Genomic DNA, 19770 nt, shown 5'->3' with positions numbered 1-19770 from the left:
AGCTTTGGCTGACATCAGATCAGCAGTTTAATGCAGAGCCGCTCCTGAAGACGAGTGACTCTGTGCTATACGCTGATACACACCTGACATCTTCCCTCCCGCAAACAAACAACACACAAAATTGTGAAATATTATTACCATTTAAAACAGCTTAAATGGTTTTCTATGTGAATATCTGTTCAATTGTAATTTATTTCTGTGATGCGCAGCTGTATTTTCAGCATCATTACTCCAGTCAGAATGTTAAAAAATGTTCAGTGTTAAGTAAATATTTTAAAATTGTTGTTTTGTGTAATTGATTTTTTTCTTTGAAAAGCAAGACAAAACAGTAAAAAGCACATTTTGGCTATTAAATGTATTCAGTGGTGAAAAAATTGGCAAAATACATGGGGAAAAATGCAAAAAATCGATAAGAATTTTCATTTCGGTGCATCCCTACTTATTGTCAGTGCAATGTTTCTCTCTGAGTATTTTTTTTTTTCTCTGGGCGTCCCTCAGAATAACTGGGTCCCGCGGCGAGGAGATCTGGGGCCAAAAACCATCGAGCAGATCCACAAGGAAGCGGAGCTAGAGGAGCACCGAGAGCAGGTCAAAGTTCAGCAGCAGCTCCTGTCCAAGAAGGACAGCCGCGGAGGAGGAGGAGGAGGTGGAGGAGGAGGAGGAGGTGGTGGAGGAGGAGGAGGAGGAGGAGGAGGGGGGATGGGGCCCCGTGGAGGCTCCCACACACCCGGTTCCCGTGGCAACCAGGCCCCTGATGACGGCTGGAACACGGTGCCCATTTCCACCAAGAACAGACCCATCGACCCCACACGACTCAGCAAGATCACCAAGGTCTGATTCACCTCCAATACATCCATCAATCATAGACTTAATCAATAAATAATCAATTAAAGAAGGTTTATCGAAAGAACTGTTATAGAAATTTGCCATGGATTTATTTATTTAGTAACATTTACTCTTAAGAACTCTGGCAGAAATGTTATATTCATATTAAATATGTGACCCTGGAGCACAAAACCAGTCATAAGGGTAATGTTTGAATAAATAATCTGTCCATTGATGTATGGTTTGTTATGATAGGACAATATTTGTCTGAGATACAACTATTAGAAAATCTGGAATCTGAGGGAGCAAAAAAATCTAAATATTGAGAAAATCACCTTTAAAGTTGTTCAAATGAAGTTCTTAGCAATGCATATTAATAATCAAAAATGAAGTTTTGATATATTTATGGTAGGAAATTTACTAAATATCTTCATGGAACATGATCTTAATATCCTAATGATTTTTGGCATAAAAGAGAAATGTATAATTTTGATCCATACAATGTATTGTTGCTATTGCTACAGATATAGCTGTGCTACTCATGACTGCTTTTGTGCTCCAGGGACACATATTACTCTATTATTAATATGAATTTGTAAATATCAGTGTAATTGTGGTATTATTTATATAATATTAGTTTTTTTTATTAATGTTTTGAATTAGTTTATTTTTACACTTTCGGTTTTTAGTTTAATTTCTTTAATTCTTTGAAGTCTTTGTGTGCTTTAGTCATTTTTAGTACTTTTTGTTTTTTAATAATACTAAGTTTAGGTAAATTGTTTTTATTTATTTTTATTCAGTTTTAGTTTTTAGTGCATCAACCTAAACTTGTTTCAGTTAGTTGCCAAAGCAACATTTCTGATTTTAATTTAGTTTTCATCATTTTTCAATTAACAAAAATGTTTTAATAGTTTGGGTTTTGGTTAACAATAATAACCTTGATAAAAGTATTATTATTAATATAATTGAATTATTTAAATTATATATTTTTATAAAAATATCATTGAGGTATTGATTTTTTTTTTGTAGTTTGTAAATAACTTAAAAACTGTAACCTAAAGTAGCAATTTAAATATTATGAAAACTATTATAATTTATCATTTAGATTATTTAAGTAATTTTAATATGTCAGTTAATGGTTACATGACATGCAGGTACACAAATAAAATATTTATTTATTTTTATCTTGCATAATTATAATTTTTAGTGTTTTATTATATATTATATTATAATTAACAATTATTTTAAAACTTCATTTTTTTTTAATTTTGAAATATTATTTTAAATTTACATTTTTATGATTTAATAAATGTTTTACTTTTCATTAACTCACAAACCCCCTGCAGTGTTATGTTAGTGTAATTGAGTTGCTATTATAGTTTTTATTAATATTTTGATTCAGTTTTTGTTTTCCATTTTGTGTTTTTGTCATGTTTAGTAGATTTTTTTATATATATATATCCATAGCCATATGGTTTAATTTTTTTCTCAGTTTTTGATGCTCTCTGACTTGCACTCACTATTATCATTGAACACTTATGCTGTTTGTGTGTGTGTGGTTTAGCCGGGCGCTTTGGACTTCAATAATCAGCTTCTTGCCCCCGGGGGTAAAGGCTCGTGGGGCAGTTGGGGCAAAGGCAGCAGCGGAGGCTCTGGAGCCAAACCCAGCGACAGCGGTGAGTGTTTGTACATGTGTGAGTTATTATACACACATATTCAGACGTGATGTGACTCTAATCACTGATTCTGACGTCAGCGAGTTCACGGATGTAGCATTAAGCTTTGTAAACACGCTAACCGAGCAAGCTACAGAAACAATAACGATAAGGACATTCTCCAATCAGAAACCGTGGGTGGACAGAACAATCCGTGCCGCGGTTAACACACGCACTGCCGCTTACAATGAGACTCTTCTGTCTGGGAATACGAGCGAGTACAAAGCATCGTGCTATGCTCTCCGACGCGCAGTAAGAGCTGCTAAACACAGATACAGAGAGAGAATTGAGTCTCATTTCCAGCTCAATGACTCTCGACGGATGTGGCAGGGACTGAGGACCATCTGTGACTTCGGAAACAAATCCTCCGCGGAGGTGAGAGCAGATCCGTTGCTGGCCGACGAGTTAAACATCATCTTCGGCCGCTTCGAATGCTATGGCGGCGGCGCGTCTCTGCCGTCCAGCGCGTCAGGAAGCAGCAGGCAGAGCAGCAATGATCCTGTAATCACCGTATCGGAGGATGAGGTTCGGAGGGCGCTAAAGAGAGTGAACGTCAGGAAAGCAGCCGGACCTGATGGGATAACCGGCCGTGTTCTGAGGTCCTGCGCCGATCAGCTCGCTGGTTTGTTCACGTCTATCTTTAATGAGTCCCTTGCTACCGCCGTGGTTCCCACCTCATTCAAAAAATCCATCATTATCCCTGTACCTAAGAACAATAAACCCTCTTGCCTGAATGATTATTGCCCAGTTGCCCTCACATCTATAGTCATGAAGGTTTTTGAGAGACTTGTAAAGAGTCACATCTGCTCCTCCATCCCTGATACTTTGGACCCTCTTCAGTTTGCCAAAAACAGATCTACTGACGATGCCATGTCCTCCACTCTTCCCTCACACACTTGGACAGCAACAATGGGAATTATGTAAGGCTGCTATTCATTGACTATAGCTCAGCTTTCAACACTATAGTCCCCATCAAGCTGGCATCTAAACTCACAGACCTCGACCTAAACTCCTCACTCTGTGACTGGATTCAAGACTTCCTCACCGGCAGACCTCAAGTGGTGAAAGTTGGCCAGTTCACCTCAAACTCCATCACTCTGAACATAGGAGCCCCACAGGGCTGTGTCCTGAGTCCCCTGCTGTACTCTCTCTACACGCATGACTGCGTGTCCTCTCACAGCTCCACATCTATTGTTAAATTCGCTGATGATACTGTGGTTCTGGGCCTCATCTCCAACAACGATGAGACCGCATACTTGGATGAGGTAGAGAGACTCACATCATGGTGCCAGGACAACTGTCTCTCTCTGAATGTGAGCAAAACTAAAGAGCTGATCATGGACTTTAGGAAGAGACAGCAGCAGCCCTACACTCCTCTTATGATCAGTGGGACCCCTGTGGAGAGGGTGAGTAGCTTCAAGTACCTCTGTGTAAACATCTCCGAGAACCTGACTTGGACTACACACATCCAAACACAGGTTAAGAAAGCCAGGCAAAGACTGTACCATCTGCGACAGCTGAGGAAATTCAGGGTCTCACCAGCAATCCTGAAAACTTTCTATTCAGGGACCATAGAAAGTGTACTGACTCAGTGCATCTCAGTGTGGTATGGAAACAGCTCCAATCAGGACTGCAAAGCTCTACAGAGAGTTGTGCGCTTAGCTGAGAGCATCTCAGGGTCTGCTCTCCCCTCTCTGCAGGACATCTACCTCAAACACTGCAAAAATAGAGCTGTCAAAATCATCAAGGACTCAAATCACCCTGGTAACCGTCTATTCACTTTGCTTCCATCTGGTAAGCGCTTCCGTAGCCTGATGGCAAAAACTGAGAGACTTAGGAGGAGCTTCTTCCCCCAGGCCATCAGGCTCCTAAACTCTAACTCTGTGTCATAACATCACATGACTCCATGTAAATATCACTATATCAATAAGCTATTCATAATATTTCTCTACCTCATTTTGCTGCTATTTACATAGCCTGTACAACTTGTTTGCACTTTTTTTTTTTTGCACATTCCTCTTTATTACTATTTAAGTCAACAACATACTGACCTGCACATTTATATTTATACTTATATTTATATTGTTTATCTTTTATTTTATTTTATTCTTTAATTTTTTTTCTACTTTTCTTTTCCTTAATATTTGTATTCTTTATAAGTGCACTGTCCTTGGAGCAGACCTGACCTACATTTCACTGCTGGTTATACCCTGTATAATTGTGTATGTGACAAATAAAAATCTTGAATCTGTTTGTTTACATGTGTTTTACAGCCCAGGATTCTGGTCGTGCCAGCACTTTGAACCGATTCTCAGCCCTTCAGCAACCTTCCTCCTCTTCATCTTCATCCGCCAACATAGACTCTGACCGCAGGGTTCCTCACAGGTCAGTTTAATATGGATATAAAAATGGGGTGGGGGGGGGGCTTCTGGCTGGACAGGGTTATTATGGTTAACTAAAAAAAAAAAAAAAAAAAACATTTGTTGCTTGAAATGAAATTAACTGAAATAACATAAAATATGTAAAATATATTTAAAATGTATTACATATATGTGTGTGTGTGTGTATATATATATATCTGTATCTGTATATCACATTTGTTATTATTATTATTTAGTCATTTAGCAGATGCTTTTATCCAAAGTGACTTACAAATGAGGACATTAGAGGCAATCAATATAGAAAAAAGAAACCTAGTGTTGTTGTTTTTTTTATAAGAAACAAGTAGATAGAATAGAAAAAATGAAGCTAATGTTAGTTTTACAAGAAAAGCTAGCAGTTAGAGAATAAATATGCAATTGATAGAAGGTCAAATGTGATTTTTTGGGGGGGTTTTTTACAAAAAGACCGATAGATTAAATAAAATTAGAATAGAGAGTGCTAGAGTTAGAGGGTCAAATAAAGATGGAAGAGATGAGTTTTTAGTCGTTTCTTGAAGATGGGTAAAGATTCAGCTGCTCTGATTGAGTTGGGCAGGTCATTCCACCAGATGGGAACAGTTAATGAAAAAGTCCCTCTTTGGGATGAACAATAATGCGTTGTTCACTTGCAGAACGGAAGCTTCTAGAGGCACATAAGTCTGAAGTAATGAATTTAGGTAAAGGGGTGCAGAGCCAGTGGTGGTTCTGTAGGCAAACATTAATGCCTTGAATTTAATGCGAGCAGCTATTGGTAGCCAGTGCAGACTGATGAACAGAGGCGAGACATGCGTTCTTTTCGGCTCATTAAAGATTAATCTTGCAGCGGCATTTTGGATTAATTGTAGAGGTTTAATAGAATTGGCTGGAAGACCTGCCAAGAGAGCATTGCAATAGTCAAGTCTGGACAGAACAAGAGCCTGAACAAGGAGTTGTGTTGCATGTTCCGAGAGAAAGGGCCTGATCTTCTTAATATTATATAATGCAAATCTGCAGGACCGGGCAGTTTTAGCAATGTGGTCTGAGAAATTCAGCTTATCATCAATCACAACTCCAAGGTTTCTGGCTGTTTTTGCAGCAGTTATGGTTGAAGAGCCTAACTGGAAGGTGAGATTGTGATGAAGTGATGAGTTTGCTGAAACTACAAGCAGTTCTGTCTTAGCTAGGTTGAGTTGAAGGTGATGTTCCATCATCCAGCAAGAAATGTCTGTTAGACACGCTGAGATGCGAGCAGCTATCGTCGGATCATCAGGATGGAATGAGAGGTAGAGTTGAGTGTCATCAGCATAGCAGTGATATGAAAAGCCATATTTCTGAATGACAGAACCTAGTGATGCCATGTAGATAGAAAAGAGAATTGGTCCAAGAACTGAGCCCTGAGGCACCCCAGTAGCTAGATGTTGCGACTTGGATACCTCACCTCCCCAAGATACTTTGAAGGACCTATCAGAGAGGTAAGACTCAAACCACTGGAGTGTGGTTCCTGAGATGCCCTTTCTCAATAGGGTTGACGAGGATCTGGTGGTTGACTGTATCAAAAGCAGCAGACAGATCCAGCAAGATAAGTAATGAAGATTTGGAAGCTGCTCTTGCAAGTCTTAGGGCTTCAACAACAGAAAGCAAGGCAGTTTCGGTCGAATGTCCACTTCTGAAGCCAGATTGGTTACTGTCCAGGAGGTTGTTCTGTGTATTTTACATATTTTAAATGTATATATCAATCAGAGCTATTATAGTTAACTAAATACACAAATTAAAAAAAAAAAATTAAAAAAATTCTTTAGTTAAAAAATATGTTAACTGAAATAAAACATTTCTCATTTTCACTTTGTTGAACTTCATTTACTAAATCTAAAACTGAAAATTAATAAAAAGGAATAAAAACTAGACATATAAATATAATAACAATAGACATTTAAAAAAGCAAAAATAATAGAAAATAAATAAATGTTTCGTTAGAATGTCCAGCTATAAATGATACTTGGAAACACTTTTTTTTAATTAATTATTTTTTATCTTATTTTTATCTTATGATGCTGATATGGCCTAAAAGGAAAAACAAATAAATAAAATGCATCAAATTATTGAAACTTTAAAATTAAAATCAGAATAGAAAATATAAAAATAAAAACAAATTTAAAATATTAATAAACACTGTCACATGCAAGTAGACATTTTAATTTTATCTTATATTTTAGTGTGTTGTTTTTTTGTGTGTTGTTACTTTTAAATATTTAAATAATTGTTTTACTTTACAATTGAAGTATTAAGTATTTTATATATCATTTTATTATTCAATTTAATCATTACATAAACATTAATAATAATCATTATAGTCATTTTCATACCCATTTCATTGATTCATTAATTGATTAGTCATTTATATTATATTAATGTTGTTTTTTATATAAATTTTCCATTGTTTAGTCTTCTGACTGTCTCAAGGGCTGTTTGTCTTCATGAATAAGAGATACGAGGGAATGTTTATGGAAACTCAAGGTTTATGGGATGTTGTTTTGTTTCAAGACAAATTATCAAATACTTAATTATCTAACATGAGTTTGAACATGAACTTTGATGCTGATGTGGCGTAAAATTATAAATAAATAAAAATACATGAAAGTTTACAATCAGTGTTGGGTGTAATTTGTAATTAGTTACTGTAATTTAATTACTTTTCCCTTGAAAAAGTAAAGTAAGGGATTACTCTTATTTTTTCTGTAATTTAATTACAGATACTTCTTATGTAATTGAGCTTAATACTGTGTATAGACTGTGGAACATTTATATACAATACAATAGTGGATTTAACATCACAATTTAAAATCTAACCTTAAAATGCATGCTTTATATGTAGCCTTCTCACTTTAAATACTTTGAGTTAATAAGAATATTGGTAACACTTTAGTGTCCAGTTCTCACTCAGTTACTAGTTTGTAATTAGCATGAATATTACTGGGATATTGGTTGTTTATTATTACTTTTTTTTTTTTAAACATAAATTAATGTCTTATTCTGCAAGAACTTATTCTAAATCTTTAATCCTACCCAATTCTTAAACTTAACTACTTTACTAAGTATTAATAAGCAGTAATTAGGAGTATATTGAGGCAAAAGTCATAATTAATAGCTAATAATGAGAATTGGATTTTAATCTAAAGTATGACCAGAATAATTTTATGTAGTTATTTTAAATAATTAAAATAAGCGTTTCATGCCTATCCTTGTATCATTAACTTGTCGAGGTTGATATAGGATTTAGAAAGTAATTAAATACTTTTTGGAGAGTAATTTGTACAGTAATCTAATTACACTGTTGAAGATATCATTAGAAACTTGTAATTAATTACTTTTTTAAAGTAACTTACCCAATTTTAAAGTCAAAATGAAAAATAAATTAAAACAAATTCAAAATATTAATAAAAACTGTAATATTAATAAAATAACACTGATTCTGATGGTTTATGCCTGTGTGTGTTTGTTAGGAGTAGCTCCAGTCGGGAACGCAGCGATCGTTTCGACCGGCGTGATGACCGCTTCGACCGGCGCGACGAGCGCGGATCAGACCGGCTGGACCGGAACCGGCCCGCGGTCGGCAAGCGCAGCTTCAGCCGAGAGAAGGAGAGGAGTCGAGAACGAGCGCAGCGTCCCGCTGAGATGGTGCGCCGCGTCTCCAGCATGACCGACGAGAGACAGAGAGAGCGCAGCGGCCACGACAACGGTACGCTGACCCGGGGTCAGAGGTCACGGGTTCAGTGACCAAAAGCTTTGTGCAGTACAGGGTCATTATAATTAAGAAAATTAGATGTTGATTTTGTGTTTTGGTTTCTAGTAGTGCTGTCAAACGATTAATCGCATTCAAAAGTTCTAGTTTACATAATATATCTATGTGTATATATTTAAGAAAAATGTTATGTTTATATATTAAATATATTTATAAATTATATGAATATACATATGCATGTCAATACATTTCAAAATATATACATGCATGTGTGTGTATTTATATATATATATATATATATATATATATATATATATATATATATATATATATATATATATATATATATACATGATAAATATATGCAGTACACACATATATTATGTGAACAAACTTTTATTTTGGATGATTAATCGTTTGACAGGTTATTTTTTGCATTATTTAAAAGCTCTTTTTTAAATATATATTTTGAAATAGTCATGATTTTTATTTGAACAATCTAATAGCAATTCTTTATATCAATCCTCTTTTTTTTTTTTTTTTTTTTTTAGATATTTATTTCAAATCAAAATCCAAATCAGGACATCAGTGCCAATACACTTTTTATTATTATTATTACAATATTAATATTATTATTTATTAATATTATTACTGCAATATTAGTTCTGATAGGTTCTTTTATTTTAAATATTATATATTTTTTAAATATTTTAAATATTATTTATTATATTAATTAATTACTAAATATTATATTAAATTAAAAAATGTTGTTAATTAATTAGCATTTTATCAACTCCTGCATTTCACTCTCAAACCCCAGTTGCTACATTTGTGTTATTAATATTGCAGTAGTTTTTATTACTTTTATTATATTTAATCATTTTTAAATAAAACTTTTTTTTAATGATATAATTAATTATTAACTTTATCAACTACTGCATCTCCCTCATGAATCTCAGTTTGGGAAACTCCAGCCATTCATTTTATTTTATTGCAATATTAACATTATTATTTATTAATATTACCATTAATATTATTACAGTATTAGTATTCCAAGTGTCTGTCATTGCAATATAAATGACTTCAAAATTACTTATTCCTGTCGGGGGAAAAAAAAAAGATTTTTTTTGGAAAATTATGGAAAAAATGGATTGCTTTTAATGCAGATAGAACAAAACACATGCAGTTATGAGGAGTTTCACAGGTTTTGTTGTGTGTGTGTTGGTTTTTAGCAGTGAAGAGAGAAACCGCTCCCACTCCTCCACCTGCTCCGTCCAAACCGGCGCTGACGGAGGAGGAACTGGAGAAGAAATCCACTGCCATCATCGAGGAGTATCTACACCTCAATGACATGAAGGTACACACACACACACACACACACACACACACCCCTCGTGATCTGGCCTGTGTGTAACGTCTCCCTCTGCTGCGGTTGCTCCTCCGCTCCTGCAGGAGGCGCTGCAGTGCGTGGCTGAGCTGAGCTGCTCGTCTCTGCTGTCTGTGTTCGTCCGGACGGGGATCGAGTCGATGCTGGAGCGCAGCGCCACCGCTAGAGAGCACTTGGGTTTACTGTTTCACCAGCTCGTCAAAACACAAACACTATCCACACAACAATACTACAAAGGGTGAGGCACGGCTTCATTGTCTGTGTGTGTATACTATATATAAATATATATATATATATATATATATATTAGACAACACATTAAATCTGCTGGTAATGGTTGTTCAGGCTGTTGGAGGTGCTGGAGGTTGCGGAGGACATGGCGATAGATATTCCTCACATCTGGCTGTATCTGGCCGAACTCATCAGTCCCATGCTGCTCGAGGGAGGGATTCCTATGGGGCCGCTCTTCAGGTGAGCCTGCAAACCCCTCACATCCGTTACCTGCCGGTAAAGCCACACAGAAATCAATCAGTGACCTCTGACCTGTCCACAGGGAGGTGTCCAAACCACTGGTGCCTCTTGGGAAGGCTGGAGTTCTGCTGGTGGAAATCCTCAAGCTGCTCTGTAAAGGAATGGTAAGACGCTTGTGTGAATTTAAGAAAGCCCTACATATTACTATTGCATAATGAAATATGATCCCTAACAAACCTGCAAACCTGGAGTTTTATTAATTCTATTTTAAATTGCAGTCACGTTTTTTCATCAGAAAAAAATCAAAACAAAACATTTTTTATCAGAAAATGTGTTTTTCCCTCAAATCATAAAATCCTGCTCGTGCATTTGGAAACGAACATGCATTTATAATCTGGCTGTTGTCAAAAGAGAAGCTTCCCTGCGGTTTTCCTCCTAAACTGAAGTTTAATGATTTAATGTAATGAAGAGATTAAGACCGCTCTAAATACTAGTATTGTCATTTTTACAGCTTTAATGTAAAATTAATAATTATTATTATTATTTTAAAACTTTTTAAAAATTTATTTTGTATCTTTAACATTTGTATTTTACAGTGAAAAATTAATAATCATAATAGTAGTAATAATAATTATTTTTATTAATGTTATATAGATTTCTTGGTATACAATTTTCTTTTTTTACAGTGAAATATTATTTTTTATTTTCTTTAAGAGTTTTATTTTATTAATATTAGAAGTAGTAGTAGTAGTATATAATTAGTTTTTTTACTTTTGCTTTTACATTTTTATTTCACAGTGAAATATTACATTAGTGATTACATTATTTTTTTATCTGAATTCTCAAATCATACAATCCTACTTGCCGTGTCCCAAATTGCTTGCTCGTTCACTACAAAGTGAGCGACACTGAGTGAGCTAATTCAGATGCTATTGTAAATGCCTGTTGTACTCTATAAAGTGCATTATGGGTACAAAAGAGAGCAATTCAAACTACACAGCAGCATGGTTGACGCGCCACATAGTGAGCGATTTCAGCTGCTCTGAATGAAGCTGTGTCTGTTCTGAACTCTTTCCTGTCTCAGAGTCCTAAGAAGGTGGGAGGGATGTGGAGAGACGCGGCGCTGAGCTGGAAAGACTTCCTCCCCGAAGAGGAGGACATCAATAAATTTGTCACTGAAGAGGTTTGCGACGAATTCAGTCGAAACAGCAGCAGATTGATCGATGATTATTACTTATAATCAATGTGTGTGTGTGTGTGTGTGTGTGTGTGTGTGTAGGGAGTGGAGTTCACTCTAGGTGAGGAGTGTGTGAGGAGCAGTAAAGTGACTCTGCGTCCAGAAGACATTTCTAGAGAGCTGGAGCGACTCCTGCAGGAGAAAGCTGACAACCAGAGGATCTTTGACTGGGTGGAGGTATGAATGTGTGTGTGTGTGTGTGTGTGTGTGTGTGTGTGCTTTAAAGGGGTCATGAAATGCATTTTTTAAATGATTTTATAATGTTTCCTGAAGTGCACTAATCCAAAAACGGTCATAATTTAAATGTAAATGCTCATTTTCTACCCTGATTTTAGCCTCTGATTTGTCAGAAGGGGCGTGTCTGCTGTGAGACCACAAGGGAAACGCCCACTGCTGTGATTGGCTAACTGTTTTGCATATGAAATGAGCATTACATTTGGAACTCCCTTAACAACTGTTACTTTGTTACTGTTAAACGCATAAAGTTCTATATAAATAACTCCTTCATTCACACTCTACCAGCCGCCAAAATGAAATGAAGAATGAAGTTCTGGTGATGGGAAAAAAATAAGAGCTGGATGGAAAAATTTGCTCACAAATGTTTGCGTTCGCTCACAAAACTTTTGTCTTTTTCTGACATTTCTTTGCAAGTGAAGGCAAGCATGTGAGCTGAGAGGAAAAAGTATATTTCAATGTATTCTAGCTTTCGTAGCTATGTTTGTTTCACCTCAGTGACCTTTGACCTCTCTCTCTCTGCAGGCCAATCTAGACGAGCAGCAAACATCATCGAGCACGTTTGTCCGAGCGCTGATGACCACCGTCTGTCAGTCTGCCATCATCTGTGAGTCTCCACATCCTCCTTTAATACTGCTTCCTGTTAAAATCACACTCAGACAGGAAATAACGTGGGCGGAGCTTGATTTTAGACAACAGGATTTGATCAACAGGATATATCATTTTTATTTCAGCTCGCTGCCAAGGCAACATTTCTTGTTTTTATTTAGTTTAACTTGATGTACTAAAATAACAAAAACTTATTGATTGGAAAAAACTATGTAGACATTTAAAATAAAAACACAAAAAATATAAATGGCAAACACACACAAAGAAATTACTAAAACTTTACCTAAAATGAAAATAAAATCATAATATAGCAAATTAAACACTGTTGAGGGGGGGGGGGGGGGGAATCTATAATTAATGTAATAGTTATTTACGATTGTTTATGAATATTAGAATTAATAATTATTGTAAATGAAAATAATATAACGGGTTTTTGAGGGAACTGTAATTAATAAAATAACTATAATTAATGTGTATGAATATTATCATTAATAATTAATTGTAAATTAAATAAATAGTAATAAAATAATGGGTTCTTGGAGGAAAAGTTAATTATGTAATGTAGCAATTATTTATCATTTAAAAAATTATTCTGATTTCTAATATAAATATAATAATTGTAAATTAAATAATTTTAAAATAATTGGATTCTTCAGTGAACTGCAGGGGTTTGTAAGTTGTTGGAAAAGAAATGATTAATGTAATAATTATTTGTAATAATAAAACTAAATTTAAAAAATAATTTTATAAATAAAATCATAATCAAAATAAAAAAGATTAAATATTTGTTTAGCTGCATGTAAAGTGACCACTGATATTAGAGAAGTTAATTTCAGGCAGACTTCAAGGAAATATTTTAGCTCAAAAACTTGTGAATTTATTTTTATTCATATTAATGTCAAAAAGTAAAAGTCATGTTGGCTTTAATGTTGTTTTCATCCTGTCATTATCAAGGTGAGAATCCATATAAAGTAGACTCTAAAGAAATTACCCAGAAGGCCAAGCTGCTGCAGCGCTACATTAAAGACGAGCAGAAGGAGCTGCAGGCGCTCTACGCCTTACAGAGTCTGATGGTGCAGATGGAGCAGCCGCCAAGTGAGTGTGTGTGTGTGTGTGTGTGTGTGTGTGTGTGTACAGGTTTATATATCCTGGTGGGGACTTAAACCTGAATACACACACTAAATTGAGGTCCCTATGGGTACAAAAGCTTATAAATCATCCAGAATTAGTTTTTTTTTGAGAAAGTAAAAATGCAGTGTGTCCTGTAAGGGGTAGGTTTAGGTGTAGGGTTGGTGTAGAGTGATAGAAAATACAGTTTGTACAGTATAACAACCATTACGCCTGTGGAGAGTCCCTACAAGGATAGCTGACCAGACTCTCTCTCTGTGTGTGTGTGTGTGTGTGTGTGTGTGTGTGTGAGAGAGAGAATCTGCAGCCACACAATCAAACCAAAAATTATTCAGACAGCAGATATCATTTTTGATAATGATATGTGGATGCATACACTGTAGTTGATTTATGTTAGTCAGGGTTTCCCAAAGCGGGGTTCGCGAACCACTAGTGGTTCATGAGGGCATTGCAGGGGGTTCGTGAGTTACATTTACATTTATGCATTTAGCAGACGCTTTTATCCAAAGCGACTTACATTGCATTCAAGTTACAGTTTTTACATTTTAGCAGCTCTTGCTTTCCCTGGGAATCGAACCCATGACCTTGGCGTTGCTAGCGCCCAGCTCTACTATTAATAGTATAAAATTATATTATAATAAAAAATAACAAAAATATATTAAAAAGTTTTTGCAAATGAATGTTACAGGTTTTTACAATTGTCATGTAAGTGTAAAATCTTAAATGTATAAAATAATTATCTTTTTGGAAAACCCTGTATTTAAAAAAGTTTGTGGAAAAAGTTAATACATTTGTAAATTAAAGTAATATGAATTTTTTTAATTTTCTGAGTGTTATAATAACCAGAGCTATATAAAAACTACTGAAACTTTAAAACTGATCAAATTTTTTTTTAAATTAAACATGCAAATGTGCAATTCAATTATTGAAATATTTATTTAAAATATCAGGGGGTACTTAAGTAAATAATGTCATGTTAAAGTTAAAGTTTAAAACCCCCTGATGTAAGTGATGACAGCAAAATAAAGTAAACTGTGACACATTACACCCTAAAATTCTTACTACCTATAAAATTTGGGAGCAAAAATTATTCAGATACTTTGAGCTGAGCATGTTTTGCTTCAGTGTTTTTCTTTAATTGCTAAAGTGATGTTTTTCCACCACAGACTGAACTAAATGAAGCACTGCTTGGTGATTGGTTGAGCTAAACTGGTTTTATCTAATTGTGTTCTTAAATTTAACATCTGACAGCTATTCAACCAAATTCATTACATACCTTTCTATCAGTTATCTGACTTTATCAAGATCAGTTTGTTCTGACGCAGAGTTCTTGTCATATTTTAAACTGTGAGAAATGTTGAAGGTGTCTGAATAGTTTTGGTTTGACGGTATGCGAGCATCTCCTCGTTAATCACTAACATCGACCCGTTTCTCTCTCTGCAGATCTGCTGCGCATGTTCTTCGACGTCTTATACGACGAGGACATCATCAAAGAGGAGGGCTTTTACAAGTGGGAGTCCAGCAAAGACCCCACCGAGCAGCAAGGCAAGGGCGTCGCCCTCAAATCCGTCACCGCCTTCTTCACCTGGCTGCGCGAGGCTGAGGACGAATCAGACAACAGCTAGAGCTTAGGCCACGCCCACTACCGAGATGATTGACATGGAGGGCAAAAAAAAATATTTTGAAAAGAAAAAAAAAACAGAATGAAACATTTGGAAGATTTTCAACACCTTTTTACTTTTTGTCTTTCCGTTTGCGCAAAAAAAAAAAAAAAAAAAAAAAAAAGCTGTTGAACTGAAACTAAATAAGTATTAGAGGATGACAAGCCTTATCTGCTCAGAATTTTAGCCGTTAGCATTGCTACTTCCTGTTTCCTGCTCTCGCCGCCAATGGAGACGGACGTCGATGACATCACTCGTTTATGATGTCACTTCCTGGTGACAGAACGCTGCTCAGAGTTCTATTTTTTAGTTCCGAAACCCTTTATATATAAATATATATATTCGTGGGCGCTGATGTGGTTTTGCGCGGAGCGGCTGATTGTGTGCGTGTTGCTGTAACGAGGATTGTTGTTGTTGTTGTTGTTTTCTTCGATTTGGGATTTCGTTTAGTTCTAGTGGAGTGTTCCGAGCTCTTTTTTTTTTCTACGTTTTTTTTTTTATGACAGAAAACGAATTAAAAATGCAAATCGCCCCTTTCGGAGCTGCGGTTTTCGGAGATCGTTCGCGGCTCTGGGCGACGAACTTGCTAGAGATGTTCAACTTTGACCTTTTTGCTGCTGCTGAGACGCTTCTGCCGGCCCGAGCCGACGTATGGTTCACATCATATTTCACGGAGAAAAATAAACGTTTGAGAAGTAAGGAGACTTGAGGGTGACGAGGAGCGCTTGGGGACGTGCTCTTTCGCACCTGTTGTGGACTTCACGAAACAAATCATTACGACTTGAAAACATATATATAGAAATAAGTGTTTAAAAGAAAAAAAAAAAAAGAAAAAGCTGGAGAATGAGATAGTACGAATACTACATGCCTTTCAGCTCCCTGGAGAGCGACCTGTAAATACGTTTTATTTTGTTTTCCAATAATAAAAATGATAACTTTAATGCCATGTATTAATTTTTTGGCTTTTGTTTTTTCGGTTTAACCACCCGGCTTGTATAATTATCCTCCTCTAGTTATTGATTATAGTTTAATGAAATTATGTAAATATTTCTCTTTTTTTTTGCTTTAAGTATTTAATTAAGAGAAATTAATGCCTCTTTTCACATTTGAAACTGGAAGAGATAATAAAGAGAATTGCAATGAAAAAAAATGTGTTGTTACTTTTCCATTTTCGCGCTGAGATTTCGTTATTTCAGCACAAAATAATCGACCAGATTTATCATGAGCTGAATATGTTTTTGGAAAAACTCTTGAGTTTGATTACAAACTATGTTCCATTATAGTCGAGGATTAATTTCATCAGTTATTATTTTATCCACCTTATTTTTAACGTACAGTAAGAGCGTCTCAGCCGCTTAGTTATTTTACCACAAGATGTGTTTTTATATGATTTTATATAATCATAAACACTGATTTGCAGAGAAAGTCGTTTTACAGTTCACCACACTTTATTGTAGTTATTGACTAATGAAACATAAGTCTTGCACATTCACAGGAATCAGCTGAAGAGTTTCGCTGCTCATATTATCCTCAATGTTTCTTTTTCTGGCTTTTTAAGAAGTCGGTCTGTCAAGCTCAGTTTCTGTCTGTAAATGACAGATTTGCAACATTCAGATGAGTATTTATTAGTGTGTGTGTGTGAAAAAGAGGAACTATGGCACTATAGTGTTTACTTTCAGATTAGATTGTGCTGTGATTGATGCACAAAGTGTGTGGTTTATACTTTTCTTTATGTAGTGTGTCAGTGATTTGATAAACGTGCATTACAAAAGCAAACGTCTGACGTTAATCTGAAGGTTTTTATCATCTTGTTTCATAAATATACTAATATCAGCATCTAATAATCATCATCAAACCCTAAACAATTGCGGTGAAGGGTCTTCATGGCACTGCACTGCAAAAATGACTTTTGTCTTGTTTTGCAGTGCAAATATCTAAACCATCTTAAATCTAGATGCATTTACTTGAGAAGGAAAATTACTTAAGATATGAAGTCTTGTGAGTTTTTGCTTAAAGCTCCTACGGGGTTTGGAAAAGTATGAAAAAAAAAAAAAGAGAGTATGGAAAAATATTTGTTTCCAAACTTTTTAGTCTTTTTTATAATAGAAAATTAAAGGTTAGTTCACCCAAAAATGAAAATTAGCCTGTGTTTTAAATTTATCGTACAAGAAGAGAGGTTTCGTGGCAGCGGTTTAGTGATTCTTTGATCGCCAAATATGACGGAATAAATTCAGTGTGCACTTTTTCATTATGCAAAATGCAGGTTATAAGTATTTTGGGATTCTTCACACTATATTCTTAGCACCGTATTACATAACTCAAGATACAGAAATAATAAAATACAGACTTTTATGTGCACAAGAACCCATCCACCTTATTCCTAAACGCAGAAGAAAGCCTATGGATGAGACTTCCGGTTCATTAGCCGCTATAGGAAAATAACGAAGAATAACAACATGCAGTAAACGGTAAATATGTTTGTATTAAAAACCAGTGTGTTCATAATTAAGATAATACACTGAAATAATATGGTAAGACACACCAATTTGCAATATCAAGCAGCAAAACCATCGATTTTGTACAGCTGAAAATAGCTGGAAGCAAATGAGACCGGAAGCAAAACCCATCAAATTTACGAATGGCCATGCTCTTTTTTACATGAAGAATAAGGTGATAGGACGATGCACACTGAGCCACCTGTTGTGCCATCAGCCCGTTTCATGGTGTGGTTTCTATGCATTAAAGAAGGCCTTGAAATATAGCATACTGCCCCAATGAAAGTCAAACATTTTTTACAGTCTATTTTATAGACCCTTGAACTATCGTGTCATGGTTTCTCCACCGTCACAGAGGATGTGTTTTATTGGACATCAGGCCTTGATATTAGAGGTACTACCATAAGAAAAGCTACATTTTGAGCAGGTAGATCTCTGTTAATTCATGTGCATCCATGCTCTCGTTTTATTCACAGTAAGATGGCAGTGATACACAAAGGAAATAGGTTATATAAAAGTAGAAATTGTAATACGTAAGCATGCAAAACATTTCCATGCACGTGAATAGTTTCTCGAGGGCTCAAAAAAGTTGTGCGCATGTAAAAGTCTGTATTTTTTATTTATTTATTATTTTAGGGACTCCGTATGTTGTCACTTTGAGAAAAGCAATGATAAAAACCCTGAGAAAATAAAAATATTTACAGATGACTGTACTATATACCAAATATAAAGCTGAAAGTAATGCTCTATGAACCATTTTATGTTAAATGTGGTCTTAAAATCTACCGAGAGGTTTGGAAATTTGAGTCTGGAAAACTTTTGAAATGGAAAATGTGTAGGAACCCTGAAAACTTCAAATATCTGCCAATGGGGTGAGATATAATGGTATTTTCTGTTTTTCTGAGCACATTGGCAGATATTTACTCTTGTTTTGAGCTAAAACTCCATTAATTTTTATATAATTTTCAGAAAACAGTTTTATTTTGCTTCTCAAGTTAAATCTTGATTTAAGATTGTTTAGATATTTGTACTGAAATAAGACCTAAATCCTGAGCAAGAAAAGTGTTTATCAGTGGCCATGAACTCTTGGATCCTCCGTGATCTGCGTGCTGATTGGTGGAGACGGTGTTTACATCACCGGAGGGTCAGAGGTCATCTGTCTGCACTGATTTATGGTTTAAGTGTTTTCTGTGTCCGGCTGTGGTCTCGTCATGTTTGCTGTCCGTGTGTCTGTCCTCTGTTATCTGCTGTCCATGAGCTCTGGATCAGGTGAGACTTAAACCCACAAAACTGAACTGAACCCAACAATACCTTGATATATACACTGATGAGCAAACAAACATTACAAATCTTACTGATCCCAAACTTTTGAGCAGCAGTGTGTATATATATATATTTATAATATTATTATTTTTTTGTTGTTGCTTTGATTTGGTAGAACCATCAGTTTGGTGTCTGTAAGATTTTCAATATTTTTTCTTAAAGAAATTAATACTTTTATTCATCAAGGATGCATTAAATTGATCAAAAGTGGCAGTAAAGTCATTTATAATGTTACAGGAGATTTCTGTTTCAAATAAATGCTGTTCTATTGAACTTTCTATTCATCTGTGAATCCTGAAAAATAAAATGTATCACAGTTTCCACAAAAATATTACTGTGTTCAACATTGATAATAATGAGAAATGTTTGTTGAGCAGTAAATCAGTATATTATTATGATTTCTGAAGATCATGTGACACTGAAGACTGCAGTAATGATGCTGGAAATACAGCTCTGATCTCAGAAATAAATTACAGTTTAACATATACTCACATAGAAAACATGTATTAGAAATTATAATAATATTTCACAATTTCTACAGTGTTTT

General features: G+C 35.3%; 1 protein-coding gene across 1 annotated transcript in view; it reads left to right on the top strand.

Annotated features, from left to right (window-relative positions):
• Positions 1-15926, top strand: part of LOC306854474 (eukaryotic translation initiation factor 4 gamma 1-like) — a 62451-nt gene extending 46525 nt beyond the window's left edge. The window contains 13 exon segments of the mRNA XM_079392522.1: positions 499-831; positions 2390-2501; positions 4814-4925; positions 8440-8675; positions 9911-10035; positions 10131-10303; positions 10411-10536; positions 10619-10700; positions 11621-11719; positions 11816-11950; positions 12533-12614; positions 13571-13711; positions 15188-15926. Of these exon segments, the coding sequence (XP_079248648.1) occupies positions 499-831; positions 2390-2501; positions 4814-4925; positions 8440-8675; positions 9911-10035; positions 10131-10303; positions 10411-10536; positions 10619-10700; positions 11621-11719; positions 11816-11950; positions 12533-12614; positions 13571-13711; positions 15188-15369 (1938 nt within the window). The 3' untranslated portion in view covers positions 15370-15926.
• Positions 15927-19770: the final 3844 nt, after the last annotated feature.

Source organism: Barbus barbus, assembly GCF_936440315.1.
Source record: "Barbus barbus genome assembly, chromosome: 34".
Taxonomy (NCBI): Eukaryota; Metazoa; Chordata; class Actinopteri; order Cypriniformes; family Cyprinidae; genus Barbus; species Barbus barbus.
The sequence above is the reverse complement of the archived record's forward strand: the minus strand, read 5'-3'. Positions and strand labels throughout refer to the sequence as shown.